Raw genomic sequence first — 16,575 nt, forward strand, 5'->3', positions numbered from 1 at the left:
TTTCAGCAGTAAGTATGATTGTTAGCTGTGGGTTTTTCATAAGTGCTTGTTTACCAAGTTGAGGAATATCCCTTCTATTCCTAGTTTGCTGAGTGTTTTTATCACAAACAAATGTTGAATTTTGTCCAATGGTTTTTCTTCATAAGTTGAGATAATCTATGTTTTATTTGTCCTTTATTAGTAGACTGTATTACACTAATTTCCATATACTGAACCAACCTTTCATTCCTGAGATAAATCATACTTTGTCATGGTATATAGTCACTTTAATATGCTGCCAGATTCAGTTTGCTAATATTTTGTCAAATATTTTTGTCTATATTTATAACTGGTATTAGTCTGTAGTTTTCTTGTGTTATCTTTGGTTTTTGTAATACTGGCCTTGTAGAATGAGTTAGGAAGTGTTCCCATTGATCCCATATTTGGAAGAGTTTGTGAAGAACTGGCATTCAACCTTCTTTATAATTCACCAGTAAAGTCATCTGACCTAGGGTTTTCTTTGATGAGTATTTTTAAAATATTTTTCTTTATTATTAATCCAATCTCTGTACTTACAGGTTTATTTCAATTCTCTATTTCTTCTTGAGTCAGTTTTAGCATTTATATCTTTGTAGGAATTTGTCCATTTCATCTAGGTTACATAATCTGCTGGCATATAATTGTTCATGGTATTGCCTTATAATCCTTTCAATATCTGTAAAGTCAGTAGTAATGTTCCCTATTTCATTCCTGATTTTAGGGATTTGAGTCCTCTATTTTCTTGGTTAGTCTAGCCAAGGGTTTATCAATTTTGTTTACCTTTTCAAAGAACCAACTTGGATTTTGTTCATTTTCTCTATTTTTTTCCTATTCTCTGTTTTATTCATTTCTACTCTAATATTTACTATTTTCTTCCTTCTCCTTGCTTTGGGTTGTTTTTCTAGTTCTTAAAGTGCAAAGTGGCCGGATGCGGTGGCTCAAGCCTGTAATCCCAGCACTTTGGGAGGCCGAGACGGGCGGATCACGAGGTCAGGAGATCAAGACCATCCTGGCTAACACGGTGAAACCCTGTCTCTACTAAAAACTACAAAAAACTAGCCGGGCGAGGTGGCAGGCGCCTGTAGTCCCAGCTACTCGGGAGGCTGAGGCAGGAGAATGGTGTGAGCCCGGGAAGTGGAGCTTGCAGTGAGCTGAGATCCGGCCACTGCACTCCAGCCTGGGCGACAGAGCAAGACTCCATCTCAAAAAAATAAATAAATAAATAAATAAATAAAGTACAAAGTTAGGTTACTGATTTGAGATAGAAATTTCCTCTTTTTAAATATAGGCGTTTACAGCTATAAATTACCCCCTAAGGGCTGCTCTTCTTGCATCTCATAAGTTTTGATATACAGTATTTTCATTTCATTCATCTCAAAGTGTTTTGTGGCATATTTTGTGATTTCCTCTTTGTTCCATTGCTTATTTGTAACTGTGGTATTTAATTTCCACATACTTATGAATTTAAAACATTTTCTTCTACTACTGGTTTCTTACTTTGTCTAATTTCAAGAGTTTTAAATGTATTGAGGCTTGTTTTTGTTTCTTTTTTTGAGATGGGAGTCTCACCCTGTCACCCAGGCTGGAGTGCAATGGTGCTGTCTCAGCTCACTGCAATCTCTGCCTCCTGGGTTCAAGCGATTCTCCTGCCTCAGCCTCCTGAGTAGCTGGGACTACAGGCGTGTGCCACCACACCTAGCTTATTTTTTGTATTTTTAGTAGAGATTGAGTTTCACCATGTTAGCCAGGTTGGTCTCAACCTCCTGACTTCATAATCTGCCTGCCTCAGCCTCCCAAAGTGCTGGGATTACAGGCGTGAGCCACCACATTCGGCCAAGGCCTGTTTTAGAGACTATCCTATGGTCTACCCCAGAGAAGATTTCATGTGCACCTAAGAATACAGGGTGAGCACCCCAAATCTGAAAATCCAAAATGCTTCAAAATCTAAAACTTTCTGAGTGCAGCATGACGACTAAAGAAAATGCCCACTGGTGTTTGCTAGAAATGTTTTGGAGCATTTTGAATCTCTGATTTTTGGATTTGGGATGCTAAACTGGTAAGTATAATGCAAATACTTCAAAATATAAAAACACTTCTGGTCCCAAGCATTTCAGATAGGCTACTCAGCCTGTATTGTGCTGTTGTTAGGTAGAGTATTCTAGAGGTGTCTGTTAGATTTAGTTTATAGTGTTGTTCAAGTCTTCCATTTCCTTGCTGATTCTGCGTCCAGTTATTCTATGACTGAAAGTTGGGTATTAAAGTCCTCAATTATTATTGCAGAACTATCTCTTTCTCCCTTCAATTCTGTCAGGTCTGCTTCATGTATTCTAGGGCTCTGTTATTAGCAGCACATATAACTGTTATATCTTCTTGATAGACTGATCCTTTTATCACTGTATCTTTTTTTATTACGTGTGTGTGTGTGTGCGTGTGTATGTGTGTGTCTGTGTTTTAGAGATGAAGTCTCATTCTCTCACCCAAGCTGATCCTCCCACCTCAACTTTCTGTACCTGGGACCACAGGTGCATGCCACTGCACCCAGATTTTTAAAAATTATTCTAGAGGTGAGGTTTCACTGTCTTGCCCAGTTTGGTCTCAAACTCCTGGCCTCAAACAATCCTCACACTTCAGCCTCCCAAAGTGCTGGGATTACAGCCATGAGCCATCACATCTGGCTCTCTTAAATTTTTGTCTCACACTAAAAATATTTTAAAGAAAGGAATAAGAATTCTGAATAGAAAGAAATATATTACCTGTTGGATTCTTAATTACACAGCTAGTAGCTCCATGAAGATCAGCGTGTACATAAATGTCTCCTTAAATACAGACAAAAAAAAAATGACACTTTAAGTTCTAATTCTCTCTCTTTTTTTTTTTTTCAGATGGAGTCTCACTCTGTCGCCCAGGCTGGAGTGCAGTGGTGTGATTTCGGCTCACTGCAACTTCCGCCCCTGAGGTTCAGGCAATTCTCCCACCTCAGCCTCCCAAGTAGCTGGGATTACAGGCACACACTACCATGCCCAGCTAATTTTTTTGGTATTTTTAGTGGAGACAGGGTTTCACCATGTTGGCCAGGCTGTTCTTGAACTCCTGACCTCAGGTGATCCACCTGCCTCAGCCTCCCAAAGTGGCTGAGATTACAGGCGTGAGCCACCACACCCGGCCAAGTCCTAACTCTAAGTGTGAAAAATGATTGCAAACTTTAACACCGCAACAGTAACCTTTTAAAAATTTGACCTACAATGACTCTGAAGACTGAAAGTTATTCAATACTCTAATGTAATAGAGTATTGAAAGTCCAACACTACAGATTAGCTCAGCAATATCATTTTAGAAATATTCACTTAAAAACTAAAAGCATCAAAACACATACTCAACAAACCATGAAGCATCATGCATCAAATCTTTCTACTAGTTAAATCTATCAAACAAAAGAGTATAACAAGAAAATCAATGCCTAATATTGAGATAACTGATCCAATCATTTAAGAGAAAATTCTTCCGAATTTTAATCTTACCTACCTGGTGTCAGGTATCTTTTCACAATTATTTCATTCTGTTGCTGATCTCGTCCACCTATAATTAGATAGTTCTCTGAGCTAATGAACCATAGAAATTTCTCAAACCTACCGAGATGAAAGAAAAAAAGTTAACTTTTCTTTATAGCTGCCTGAATTCATACCCTTTTTGCAAACGAAACACAACAGGAAGCTATCCTGCCTGTGTAGTTTAAGACAAGTTGATGGTTTAATTTTTTTTAAGGCATCAAGCTGAATTTGACTAAAAACCTATAATACAAATTGCCCTAGGATATTCTTAAGACAGTCTTAGAAAAAAGAAATTAAATTCTATATTTAGAAAAGTTACCTTCTTACTCCATATAGCCTTCTTAAACTCAATAACTTCTAACAATAAATTACATAAAGCAAAAGTATAAAATGTCATATGGTCCCTCAGTTTAGCTTTCTTTTAGTGAGGTACTGAATAAGCTTTAGACCACTGATAAAAAAGAAATGTTGTTTTCCCACTCTGTTCTCAATAAATGAACGTAATTCATCTTTATATATGATATTATTTACGTTGTTTTAAACACAAAAGACCAAAAATTGTCTTTAGGAGAGTAAAATTATAACTTTTCTCAAAAGACAAAGTAACTTGGGTTTTCATGATTAATACCTGCAAGATAAAAAGTATAGAGTATATTATCTGTATGACATTTAGAAAATGACATGCAAGACAGATGAAAATAAATACTTGCTACATGATGTATGACTACAGAGATTATCTTCTGTATGTTTTAATCCACAATTTTTAAAACTTTTGGTTAAAAATGGTAGACTAAGCACAGATACTTAACTTACACTCCCTAATACAACAGTGAAAGGACTTTACTACTATTTTCTAATCTGACTTTTTAATTGGGTAACATACACTCATGGTTGAATAAAATTATTTACTTATAAAAAAGGTCAGCCAGACACGGTGGCTCACACCTGTAATCCCAGCACTTCAGGAGACTGAGGCGGGCAGATCACAAGGTCAGGAGATCTAGAACACCCTGGTTAACACGGTGAAACCCCGTCTCTACTGAAAATACGAAAAATCAGCTGGGCGTGGTGGCAGGGTCCTCTAGTCGCAGCTACACTAGAGGCAGAGGCAGGAGAATGGCATGAACCTGGGAGGCGGAGCTTACAGTTAGCCGAGATCACGCCCCTGCACTCCAGTCCAGGCGACAGAGTGAGACTCCGTCTCAAAAAAAAATAAAAATAAAAAATAAAATAAAAAATAAAAAAAAGGTAGTGAGAGATCCTGCATCCCTTCAGTTCCTGTCACTACACCAAAGAGGGAGCCATTGTGATTGGCTTTCTGAGCATCCTTCTCGAGATTCTTTACACATAGAAAAGTTAAAATATTTATCCTAATCTTCTCTTTCCTGTTGTAGGAAGTCAGGGACCCCGAATGGAGGGACCAGCTGGAGCTGTGGCAGAGGAACATAAATATTAAGATTTCATGGACATTAACCAGTTTCCAAACAATACTTTCATAATTTCTTACACCTGTCTTACTGCCTTTTTTTTTTTTTGAAACGGAGTCTCGCTCTGTCACCCAGGCTGGAGTGCAGTGGCACAATCTCGGCTCACTGCAAGCTCCACCTCCCAGGTTCACGCCATTCTCCTGCCTCAGTCTCCCAAATAGCTGGGACTACAGGCACCTGCCACCATGCCCAGCTAACTTTTTGTATTTTTTTTAGTAGAGACATGTTAGCCAGGATGGTCTCGATCTCCTGACCTCGTGATCCACTCGCCTTGGCCTCCCAAAGTGTTGGGATTACAGGCATGAGCCACCGCACCCAGCCCTTACTTTAATCTCTTAATCCTGTTATCTTCGTAAGATAAGGACATACATCACCTCAGGACCACTGTGATAATTGTGTTAACTGTACAAACTGATTGTGAAACGTGTGTTTGAACAATACGAAATCAGTGCACCTTGAAAAAGAACAAAATAACAGCGATTTTCAGGGAACTAGGGAAGACAACCATAATGTCTGACTGCCTGCAGGGTAAGGCAAAATACAGTCATATTTTCCTTCTTGCAGAGAGCCTATAAACAGACATGCAAGTAGAGAAGATATCTCTAAATTCCTTTCCTAGCAAGGAATATTAATAATTAATACCCTGGGGAAGGAATGCATTCCAGTGGGGAGGTCTATAAATGGCCACTCCAGGAGTGTCTGTCTTATGCAGTTGAGATAAAGACTGCAATACGCCCTGGTCTCCTAAAGTACCCTCAGGCTTATTAGGGTGGGGAAAAAACTCTGCCCTGGTAAATCTGTGGTCAGACTGGTTCTCTGCTCTTGAACCCTGTTTTCTGTCGTTTCAGATGTTTATCAAGACAATACGTGCACTGCTGAACATAGACCCTTATCAGTAATACTGCTTTTGCCCTTTTGCCCTTTGCCTTGTGATCTTTCTTGGGCTCTTTATCAGGAGTTTTTGATTTTGCCCTTGTCCTGTTTCCTTAGAAGCATGTGATCTTTGTTCTCCGTTTTGCCCTTTGAAGCATGTGATCTTTGTGACCTACTCCCTGTTCTTGCACCCCCTTCCCTTTTGAAATCCTTAATAAAACTTGCTGGCTTTAAGGCTCCAGTGGGCATCATGGTCCTACTGATATGTGATGTCACCCCCGGCAGCCCAGCTGCAAAATTCCTCTCTTTGTACTCTTTCTCTTTATTTCTCAGCCGGCCGGCACTTATGGAAAATAGAAAGAAACTATGTTGAAATATTGGGGGTGGGTTCCCCCAATATATTTTTAGACATAGCACAAACTGTTCTGCATATTGCTTTTTTCACCTAAAAGTACATTTTCTTCGTTGCTGAATGGACACACTACACTTACTTAACCATTCCCCTATTGATAGTAAAGAGGTCTGTAAAAAGACAAAGATATAGGGACAAAAATAATGGGAGAGAAAAATCAAAGATGCATTTTGTAATCATCCTAGTAAAGGAATGTACAGCCAACAAGTCAATAAAAAGTAGTCAATCAAAAGAAGGCAATAATGAAGACAAAAGAGGACACAGAACAAATGGGACAAGTAAAAAGCAAATAGTAAGATGGGTAGATTTAAACCCAAATATATCAGAGATTACATTAAATATAAATGCATTAAATGCCCAGGTAAACAGCAAAGACTGTCAGACTGGAAAACAATGACAATGATATATATGATGCTCCTTTAAAATACAAGGATGGAAAGGCTGAAATATAATGATGAAAAAAGATAGGCCAGGTGCGGTGGCTTATACCTGTAATCCCAGCACTTTGGGAGGCCAAGGCAGGTGGATCACTTGAGGTCAGGAGTTTGAGACCAGCCTGGCCAACATGGTAAAGCCTCATCTCTACTAAAAACAGAAAAATTAGCCAGGCATGGTGGCGGATGCCTATAATCCCTGCTACTCAGAGGGCTGAGGCAGAATTGCTTGAACCCAGGAGGCAGAAGTTGCAGTGAGCCAAGATTGCACCACTGCACTTCAGCCTGGGTGACAGAGCAAGACTATGTCTCAAAAAAAAGAAAGAAAAAAAAAGAAAGAAAAAAGATATACCGTGTAAACACTAACCAAATGAAAGCTGAACTAGTTACACCTGACAAAGAAGGAAAAAATAATTACAAGTTAGAAGGACATTTCATTAAAGTTGATAGAAGGCTCAATTCATTAGAAAGATATAACAGTTACATAGTTGTATCATCGAATTACATTGTCTCATATATAAAAAGCAAAAACTGGCAAAAGTAAAAAGAGAAATGGACAAATTCACAGAAGAATATTATAAACTTTCTGCCAATATATTTTAAACTTTAGACAGTCTTTAAAAAAAACACTGCTCACCAAAACTAGGAAATTTGAACAGTCCTTACATTTAATAAATAATTTGAATCTGCAATGAAAAGCTTCCCCAACGAAAACTCCAGGACTACTCAGCTTCACAGGTGAATTTCATCAGATATTTAAGAACAACTGAAAAAGAAACACTTTCCAACTTGTTTATGAGGCAATATGACCTTGATACCAATACCCAACAAGAACATTACAAGAAATGATAATTACAGGATGATCCTATTCAACAACAGAGATGTCAAACAAAACAGAGAGAGAGAGGAGACAAATACAACCAAATTTTGAAAGCTGGAAAACAAATGGACAAGTGATCAGACTTAAGAAGCTGAATCCTAAGCTAACAGTGAAAAAAGCAACAACTAAATTTACAATGTAAAACTCATAAAAGGCTAAACAAATGGCAGCACAAACACTTAAGGAAGTACGAGTTTAAGACGAGAATGAAAACAGGAGGACTGGCTGAGAGTCTGTTCAAGAAGCAGTTAGTTCCACATACGTTCTTTCCAGTTAATTTCTGTTCCATTTCCTAACAGAAGGCCAGAGGTTAATTTATCTAGAAAGGGTATAAAGATCATCTCTGGACAAGGGTAAATGTGGCACAGCTATATAACCAGGAGTAACATATGTAAAACACAGCAAATAAGTAAATGAATTACTGGATCCTGAGACTCTCAGTCTATTATTTCCACTGGGCTCCCCAAATGCTGCAGCAGCCAGGTCTTCACCTTACAAGCAGGAGAGAAAAAGAATCTTTTCCGGGAAATGAGACTAGCTCAAGAGGAAAAGGGCTAAAGACAATGAAGATTCTACACAAAATGGCCAACACAGATCATTTCACAAGCCCAACCACCCAGGGAACTTCCAGTCAGCATTTTAATACCCTACCAAAAAATGTAAAACGTTGAATAGACAATCAAGGAATACCAGACATTAATGAAAGTCTCTAATGTGAAAGCTGGAGATAAAAGCAACATTTTTTAAAAAGTGCCTGTACTCCCAGCTACTCAGCAGCCTGTGCAACAGAGCAAGGCTCTGTCTCCAAAAAAAAAGAAAAAAAAAAAAGGAGGGTGCGGTAGGGCTGATGTGGGTATGTCAAAAACAAGTTACGGTAACATAACATGAGTAACTATAGACATCCAATATATGGCACAAGGAACACAGTTAATAACACTGTATTATATATTGGAAATTTGCTGAGAGTAGATTTTTTAAGTGTTCTTACCACACACACGAAAAACAGAGTAACTATGTGAGATGATGGATATGTTAATGTGCTTGACTGTTCCATTTCATTACGCATATGTATCTAATAAAAGCATACTATAGACCTTAAATATATATATATATGTTTCTTTTTTTGAGATGGAGTCTCACTCTGTTGTCCAGGCTGGAGTGCAGCGGCATGGTCTTGGCTCACTGCAACGTCTGCCTCCCAGGCTTAAGTGATCCTCCCACCTTAGCCTCTCAAGTAGCTGGGACTACAGGTGTGCGCAACTACACCTAGCTAATTTTTGTACTTTCTGTAGAGACGGGGTTTCACCATGTTGCCCAGGCTGGTCTCGAACTCCTCATCTCAGGTTATCTGCCGGCCTATGGCCTCCCAAAGTGCTGGGATTACAGGAGTGAGCCACCGCACCCTGTCTTTATAGAAACATCTTGAAAAGCAGAGAGTTCTGAATGTTGATGTCCCTGAGATAGAGCAATTGCATGTAACCAAAATCTGTGTGTTTTCGTTTGTGAGCATCTGGTCCAGTGCCCTCCCTTCACTTGCTCCAAGGCTATAGGATGTTGTGATACCCATTAGCTAATTACCTTTGGGAAATGATTTCAGAGCATCAGGGTGCTACTTCAGCCATCCATTTGCTTTTTTTTTTTTTTGAGACAAAGTCTCGCTCTATTGCCCAGACTGGGGTGCAGTGGCACGATCTTGGCTCACTGTAACCTCCGCCTCCCAGGTTCAAGCGATTCTTCTGCCTCAGCCTCCAGAGTAGTTTGGTCTACAGACACAAGCCACCACACCTGGCTAATTTTTATATTTTTAGTAGAAACGGGGTTTCACCTTATTGGCCAGGCTGGTCTCGAACTCCTGATCTCGTCATCCACCCGCCTTGGCCTCCCAAAATGCTGGGATTACAGGTATAAGCCACCATGGCTGGCTCCCATTTCCTTTTGTTTGACAGCAGGCAAGTGTCTGTTTGTTGAAATGACACATTTGATCCTTTTTTCTTTTTTTAAGACGGAGTCTTGCTCTGTCGCCCAGGCTGGAGTGCAGTGGCTGGATCTCAGCTCACTGCAAGCTCCGCCTCCCGGGCTTACGCCATTCTCCTGCCTCAGCCTCCTGAGTAGCTAGGACTATAGGCGGCTGCCACCACGCCCGGCTAGTTTTTTTTTTTTTTTTTTTTTTTGTATTTTTTTAGTAGAGACGGGGTTTCACCGTGTTAGCCAGGATGGTCTCAATCTCCTGACCTCGTGATCCACCTGTCTCAGCCTCTCAAAGTGCTGGGATTGTAGGCTTGAGCCACCGCGCCCAGCCCATTTGATCCTTTTTAAGGCTCAAAGGAAAGTTAATGAATACCTTTTGAGTTTGGTGCCACGACAGAGTCATTCCTCAAAGCTGTCAGCACTTATGCGCTGTCCTCTGGTATGCATGACTGCATGACTTTGCTTAAGTTCCTTACCCTCTCTGTTTCAGATTCTGAAAGTATTGTATCAAGAGGTAATAATGGGCTGGGTGTGGTGGCTCATGCCTATAAGCCCGGCACTTGGGAAGGCCAAGTAGAGTGGATCACTTGAGGTCAGGAGTTTGAGACTAGCCTGGCCAATACGGTGAAATCCATGTCTACTGAAAATACAGAAGTTAGCCAGGCATGGGGGTGCACACCTGTAGTCCCAACTACTTGGGAGGCTTAGGCAGGAGAATCCCTTGAGCCCAGGAGGTGAGGGCTGCAGTGAGCCGAGACTGCGCCACTGTACTCCAGTGTGGGCAACAGAGCTAGGACTCTGTCTCAAAGAAAAAAAAAGTAATAATGGCAGGGCCAGGTATGGTGGCTTTTGTCTGTAATCCCAGCACTTTGAGAGGCTGAGGTGGGAGGATCGCTTGAGCCCAGGAGTTCGAGATCAGCCTGGGCAATACTGAAAGATCCCATCTCTTAAAAAAAAAAAAAAAAAAAGAGGTAATGATGGCTCCCTTCCTCTCATAAACACACTCCAGGGATGAAAAGGATGACAATGTCTATGTGTATGATAGATTGTGGAAAGACTACCGCCATGTTAAGTGAAGAAAGGGAGTACATCTGCTGAACAGATTAACTTCTGGTCTCCAATCAGTAAGTGTGGGTGGGGTGGGGGGACTGCATGACTTTTTGTTTTTGAGAGGTCTAGCATTATCAGAGTCCCCTTAGATAATTTTTTTTTTTTTTTTTTTTTGAGACAGAGTCTTGCTCTGTCACCCAAGCTAGAGTGCCTGGATCTCGGCTTACTGAAACCTCTGCCTCAAGTTCAAGTGATTCTCATTCCTCGGCCTCCCTAGTAGCTGGGATTATAGGCATCCCCACCACACTCAGCTAATTTTTTTGGTAATTTTTTAGTAGAGATGGGTTTTCACCATGTTGGCCAGGTTGGTCTCGAACTCCTAACCTCCAGTGATCCAACTGTCTTGGTCTCCCAAAGTGCTAGGATTACATGCGTAAGCACCACCACGCCCAGCCTAAATATATATACTTAAATAAAATTTAAAAAGAAACAACTTAGAGAAGACAAAGACTTGCAAAAAAGAATACTAAAAAAATTTAATACATCAAAACTATTCTCAGAGAGCTAAAAGAAACTAAAGCAGAAACGTATTTATTTTTTTAAAAAGGTATATTCCAAGAACCAAAAAAAGTCCTCTCTTTTTTTTTGCCAGGAACACTATGTTGAGGAGAGAGTTCTTAAAATTAAAAACATGATAGGAAGTAATAAAAAAATTCAGTGGAAGGACTTGGTGAAAGATAAAGCTGAGGAAACTCCCAAGATGTAGAGCAAAATGATAGATTTGAAAACAGAAAATACAACAAAATTGGAGGACTGGTCTAGGGGGTCGCATATCTTAAAAACAAGATTTCCAGAAGGAAAAGAAAAAAGAAAGCAGAGGTCAGGCAGTTTTTCAAGAACTATTTCCAAAAAATGTCTCAGAACTGAAAGTTTCTGAATTAAAATAGCCCACAAAGTATCCAACATAATGGATTAAAACATCACCACCAACCCCAATTGTAAAATTTCGAAAAATTTGGAAAAAAAATTGGGAGGGGAGAAAATCTACAAGCTTGTAGAAAGGCAAAAACAAGTTTCATGTAAAATATCAACTATCAGCCAGGTGTGGTGGCTCATGCCTGTAATCCCAGCACTTTGGGAGGCTGAGGGGGGCGGATCACTTGAGGCCAGAAGTTAGAGACAAGCCTGGGCAACATGGCAGAAACCTTTCTCTACTAAACATACAAAAATTAGTTGGGCATGGTGGCGGGCACCTGTAATCCCAGCTACTCGGCAGGCTGAGACAGGAGAATCACGTGAACCTGGGAGGCGGAGGTTGCAGTGAGCCAAGATCATGTCACTGCACTCCAGCCTGGGCAACAAAGTGAGACTCTGTCTCAAAAAAACAAAATAAAAAATAAAATAAAATATCAACCATCAAAATAATACCAGATTTCTCAAGTTACTATAATGAAGCAATACCTTTAAAAGTCTGAGGAGGCCGGGTGTGGTGGCTCACGCCTATTATCTCAACACTTTGGGGGGCCAAGGTGGGTGGATCACGAGGTCAGGAGTTCGAGACCAGGGTTGGCCAGTAAGGTGAAACCCCATCTCCACTAAAAATACAAAAATTAGCCAGGCATGGTGGTGGGTGCCTGTAATCCCAGCTACTCGGGAGGCTGAGGCATGAGAATCCCTTGAAACCAGAAGGCAGAGGTTGCAGGGAAGCCAAGACTGCGCCACTGCACTCCAGCCTGGGCAATAAAAGTGAAACTCCATCTCAAAAAATATATATATATATGTCTGAGGAAAACATATTTTCATAGTAGAATTCTATATTTAATTTTTTTTTTGTTTTTAAGAGATGGGTTTTGGCATGTTGCACAGGCTAGTCTCGAACTCCAGAGGTCAAGAGATCCACCCACCTCAGCCTCCCAGAGTGCTGACATTACAGGAATGGGCCAGCATGCCCAGCCCAGTCAAACTATAACATTAAAATGTTTCATACATCGGAGACCTCAAAAACTTTGCTTTCTACACACCATTTCTTGTGAAGCTTCTGGAACACACACTCTTTCAACCAAGGAAGAAGTATGAGATCCAGAAAAGAGTTTCCAAAACAGAGAAGGTAAAGATAACTTCCAAGATAACAATAAAAGGAAACTGTATGATGCTTAAAGAGAACCAATCTAAAATTAAGTAAGTCAAAAAGCTACAGGAGAGACTTCTGACCTCTGCAAGATAATATTGATTGAATTCCAATGTGTCTGAACACACTTGGAAGATAAAACTGAGCAAGGAAGGAAAAAGAAAACAGAATTCTATGTGGGTCAGCTATAACATATAAATTATATGACTATAATTTAAATATTTATAATGATGCCAATGCTATTAATCTTGACAAAACTATGCTGTAACTGTGTGTGTATGGAATGGAACGCAAGTGGAAAGAGGGAAATCCTCATCTTTCCCAGTGGGAAGTTAGTAAGAGTGTAAAACAGAAAAATTAAGCAGCAGCAATATAAGCACACTACTAAGATAAATAAAGGCAAATATCAAAACAATCAACTAAAAGAGCTAAAAGTAGTTTCCTTCAGACAGCAGGCAATAGGAGTAAAGTGAGGAACTAGAGAGCTAGCTGAGTGCAGAAACTTATGCCTGTAATCCAGCAATGAGGATGAGACAGGAGAATCTCTTGAGCTTAGAAGTTTGAGACCAGCCTGGGCAACAAACTGAGACCCTGCCTCTACAGAAAATTTAAACATTAGCTGGGCACGGTGCCATGTGCCTGTAGTCTCAGCTACTTGGGAGGCTGAGGTGGGAGAACTGCTTGAGGCCAGGAGGTCAAAGCTACAGTGAGCCATGTTCATGCCACTGTATTCCACCCTGGGTGACAGAGACCCTGTCTCAAACAAACCAACAAAAAATTGCAGAGCTACTGGTTTTGTAACAAGCTTTGTAGAACTGTTTGACTTTTCTAAATAATGTGCATGGATAATTTTAATAAAAACAAAAACTAAATTTGAAAGAGAACACTTACCAATACACTTTTCTTGCTTTTTGAATAGAAGTAACAGTCTGAACTTCTTTTAATGTTTGCTTTGTTTTCTTTTCTGCTGATTTGAATGCCTATGTATAGAAAAGAGTTTTAAAAATAATTTGTTAAGAATTTATTTAAATAACACCAAAGTAAATAATGGGGCAAGAAATTTTTTAAATGGCACAAAATGGCACAATCTACACACACACACACACACACGCACACAAATATGCATACTTGAAAGTAATAAATGAAAATATTTTTGTCTTAAGTATTAAAATAATCCAAACCAAAGAATTACTATATGAAAATATTTGACCAAGACCTACAAATTAATAAATACATTGTCATTTTCTAGATACTGAGTACCTATCATGTGCTAGGTTCTAGGCTAGATGCCTGTTAGAGATACAAGAGTGAACAAGATGGACAAAGCCCCCACTCCCACCCCACTAGGTCTAGAAGAGACAACTATTAATCATATAATACTTTAAATAGACATATAATGGTAAGTGCTTCTAAAGATGCTATACGAGTATAACAAGGAAACCTGATTTATATTGGATTATGGTCAAAGAAGGTATCTCTGAGGAAAAAAAGGACCAGCAAGTAGTAATCAAGGGAAAAATGTCAAGAAATGAGGTTGAAGCAGTAGAAAGAGGGCCAAGTCATGAAGGCCACTCATTTAACAGCTATTAAAAAGTGCCTGTTCTGTACCAGGCAACATTCCAGGGATTGGGATGCAGCAACGAACAACATAAAGATTCTACTTTCATGCAATCTATATTCTAGAGGGAATCCAGAAAAAATAAACACATGTTGGGCTGGGGGGAGTGTTTTTCAAGAAAAAAATATGGCAAAATAAAGACAGAGATTCAGGGTGGTAATATCGTTAGCAATGAGTGGTCAAGGAAGGATTCTCTGATTAAATCTCATTTAAGTAGATATGTAAATGAAGAGAGGCGGCAAACTGAAAATTCCAGGTAGAGAGAACAGCAAGGGCAAAGACCCTGAGAGTGGAGCATGTGCCATTATTTTATGAACAGCTAAGATCCCAGTGTAGCCAGAAAGAGTGTATGAGAGGAGGAATGCAGGTGACGAGGTCAGAGGGGAGCAGGTCTTCTGTCCTTGCAGGATAGGAGAAGGGCTCTGAATTGTATTAAGATAGGAAGCAACTGGAAGATTTTGTCCAGAGAGAAAGGACTTCACTTTTATTTATTTTAATATATTTTTTGGGACAGAGTCTCGCTCTGTCACCCAGACTAGAATGCAATGGCATGATCTCAGCTCACTGTAACCTCCACCTCCTGGGTTCATTTGATTCTCCCACCTCAGCCGCCTGAGTAGCTGGGATTACAGGTACCCACCATCATGTTGGGCTAATTTTTGTATTTTCAATAGATATGCGGTCTCACCATGTTGGCCAGGATGGTCTCAAACTCCTGGCTTCAAGTGATTCACCGGCCTCAGCCTTCCAAAGTGCTGGGATTACAGGAGTGAACCATCACATCCAGTCGAAAGGATCACAACGGGCCTAGGTGTGGTGGCTCATACTTGTAATCCCAGCATTTTGGGAGACCAAGGGTCAAGGCCCGAAGTGGGCAGATCACCTGAGGCCAGCAGTTTGAGACCAGCCTGACCAACATGGTGAAACCCCGTTTCTACTAAAATTACAAAAAGCAGCTGGGCGTGGTGGCAGGCACCTGTAATCCCAGCTACTCAGGAGGCTGAGGTGGGAGAATCGCTTGAACCTGGGAGGCAGAAGTTGCAGTGAGCTCAGATCAAGCCATTGCACTCCAGCCTGAGCAATAAGAGTGAAACTCCATCTCAAAAAAAAAAAGGGGGGGGGTCACAATGGTTGTTATGTGGAGAACAGACTAGTGGGAAAACAGGAGAAGGAGAGAGAGCCAATCAGACACTACTATCATAGTCCATGTGAACAAAGAGGTGATAGGGGACCGACCAGTGGAAATAATGAGTAGCTAGATTCTGGCTATACTTTAAAGGAAGAATCAAAATGATTTACTGATGGATTGCATGATTTATGGGAAAAAGAGTCCAGGATATCACAAACGTTTTTAACCTGAGTGAACAGAAAAATGAAGGTGCTATTTACTGAGATGAAGAAGAATGGGGGAGGAGCAGGCGTGGGGGGAAAAATACTGGAAATATATACATTTAAAGCAAAGTTAAGTTTGAAAGATACTTCTGAATTAGAAAATCTCATTTAAACAGAAGAACTAATTATGTCCATTAAATTAAGCAGGCAAAAACAACTAACATTCACTCTAAGAAATACTCAGTACCTTCTCAGCAGCTTCAACTGTTTTTTGTGTCTTCTTAGCAGCATATCTCTTGTGATCATAATACCTAGAAAAACACATTTCTCTTAAATTTTAAGTAAAATATTTATTCTTTAGTTTTCTACCTAGTTCTAACTTTACAAATTATCAAATTATACAGAACAAATCAGAACAAACTGTATAATTAACAAAACTAAGTTTAAAAAAGTATTTTCACCCAAAAAAAGTATGCATACACAGGTGAAATGTAAAAGTTTTTTTAACATCCTTAATTTACTGCAGATAATACTTGGCCTAAAATTTAAAGTTAAATGACTTACTTTTTGGCATTGGCATATGCCGACAAGCTGAGATCAACGTCTACAAGTAAGGGCTTATTTTTCTGAGGCTTCTGCAGCTGTTTATTCTTTTGTTTTTTCTTTTTTCCTTTTGGTGGTTCAATTTCATTTTTTTCAACATTGACGTCACCATCAACATCATCATCTTCCTCCTCTGATAACAAGTATGGGTTTCTATTAAAAATATTCAATAGTATTTCACTGACGTCAATGACATCACTTTTTTTATTTTCAATTTTCTTCTT

At 39.7% G+C, this 16,575-nt stretch overlaps 1 protein-coding gene across 3 annotated transcripts in view; it reads right to left on the minus strand.

Annotated features, from left to right (window-relative positions):
• The window catches only part of NEMF (nuclear export mediator factor), a 69,001-nt gene that overhangs the window by 28,157 nt on the left and 24,269 nt on the right, over nt 1–16,575 (minus strand). For all 3 annotated transcript variants that reach the window (XM_010389488.2, XM_010389490.2, XM_030929938.1), the window contains 5 exons: nt 16,313–16,504; nt 15,996–16,059; nt 13,690–13,778; nt 3,541–3,644; nt 2,772–2,834 (listed from right to left, as the gene is read on the minus strand). In XM_010389488.2, coding sequence (XP_010387790.1) covers nt 2,772–2,834; nt 3,541–3,644; nt 13,690–13,778; nt 15,996–16,059; nt 16,313–16,504 — 512 coding nt within the window. The remainder of the gene's footprint in view (nt 1–2,771; nt 2,835–3,540; nt 3,645–13,689; nt 13,779–15,995; nt 16,060–16,312; nt 16,505–16,575) is intronic.

The sequence above is a fragment of the Rhinopithecus roxellana genome, chromosome 5 (assembly GCF_007565055.1).
Source record: "Rhinopithecus roxellana isolate Shanxi Qingling chromosome 5, ASM756505v1, whole genome shotgun sequence".
Lineage (NCBI taxonomy): Eukaryota > Metazoa > Chordata > Mammalia > Primates > Cercopithecidae > Rhinopithecus > Rhinopithecus roxellana.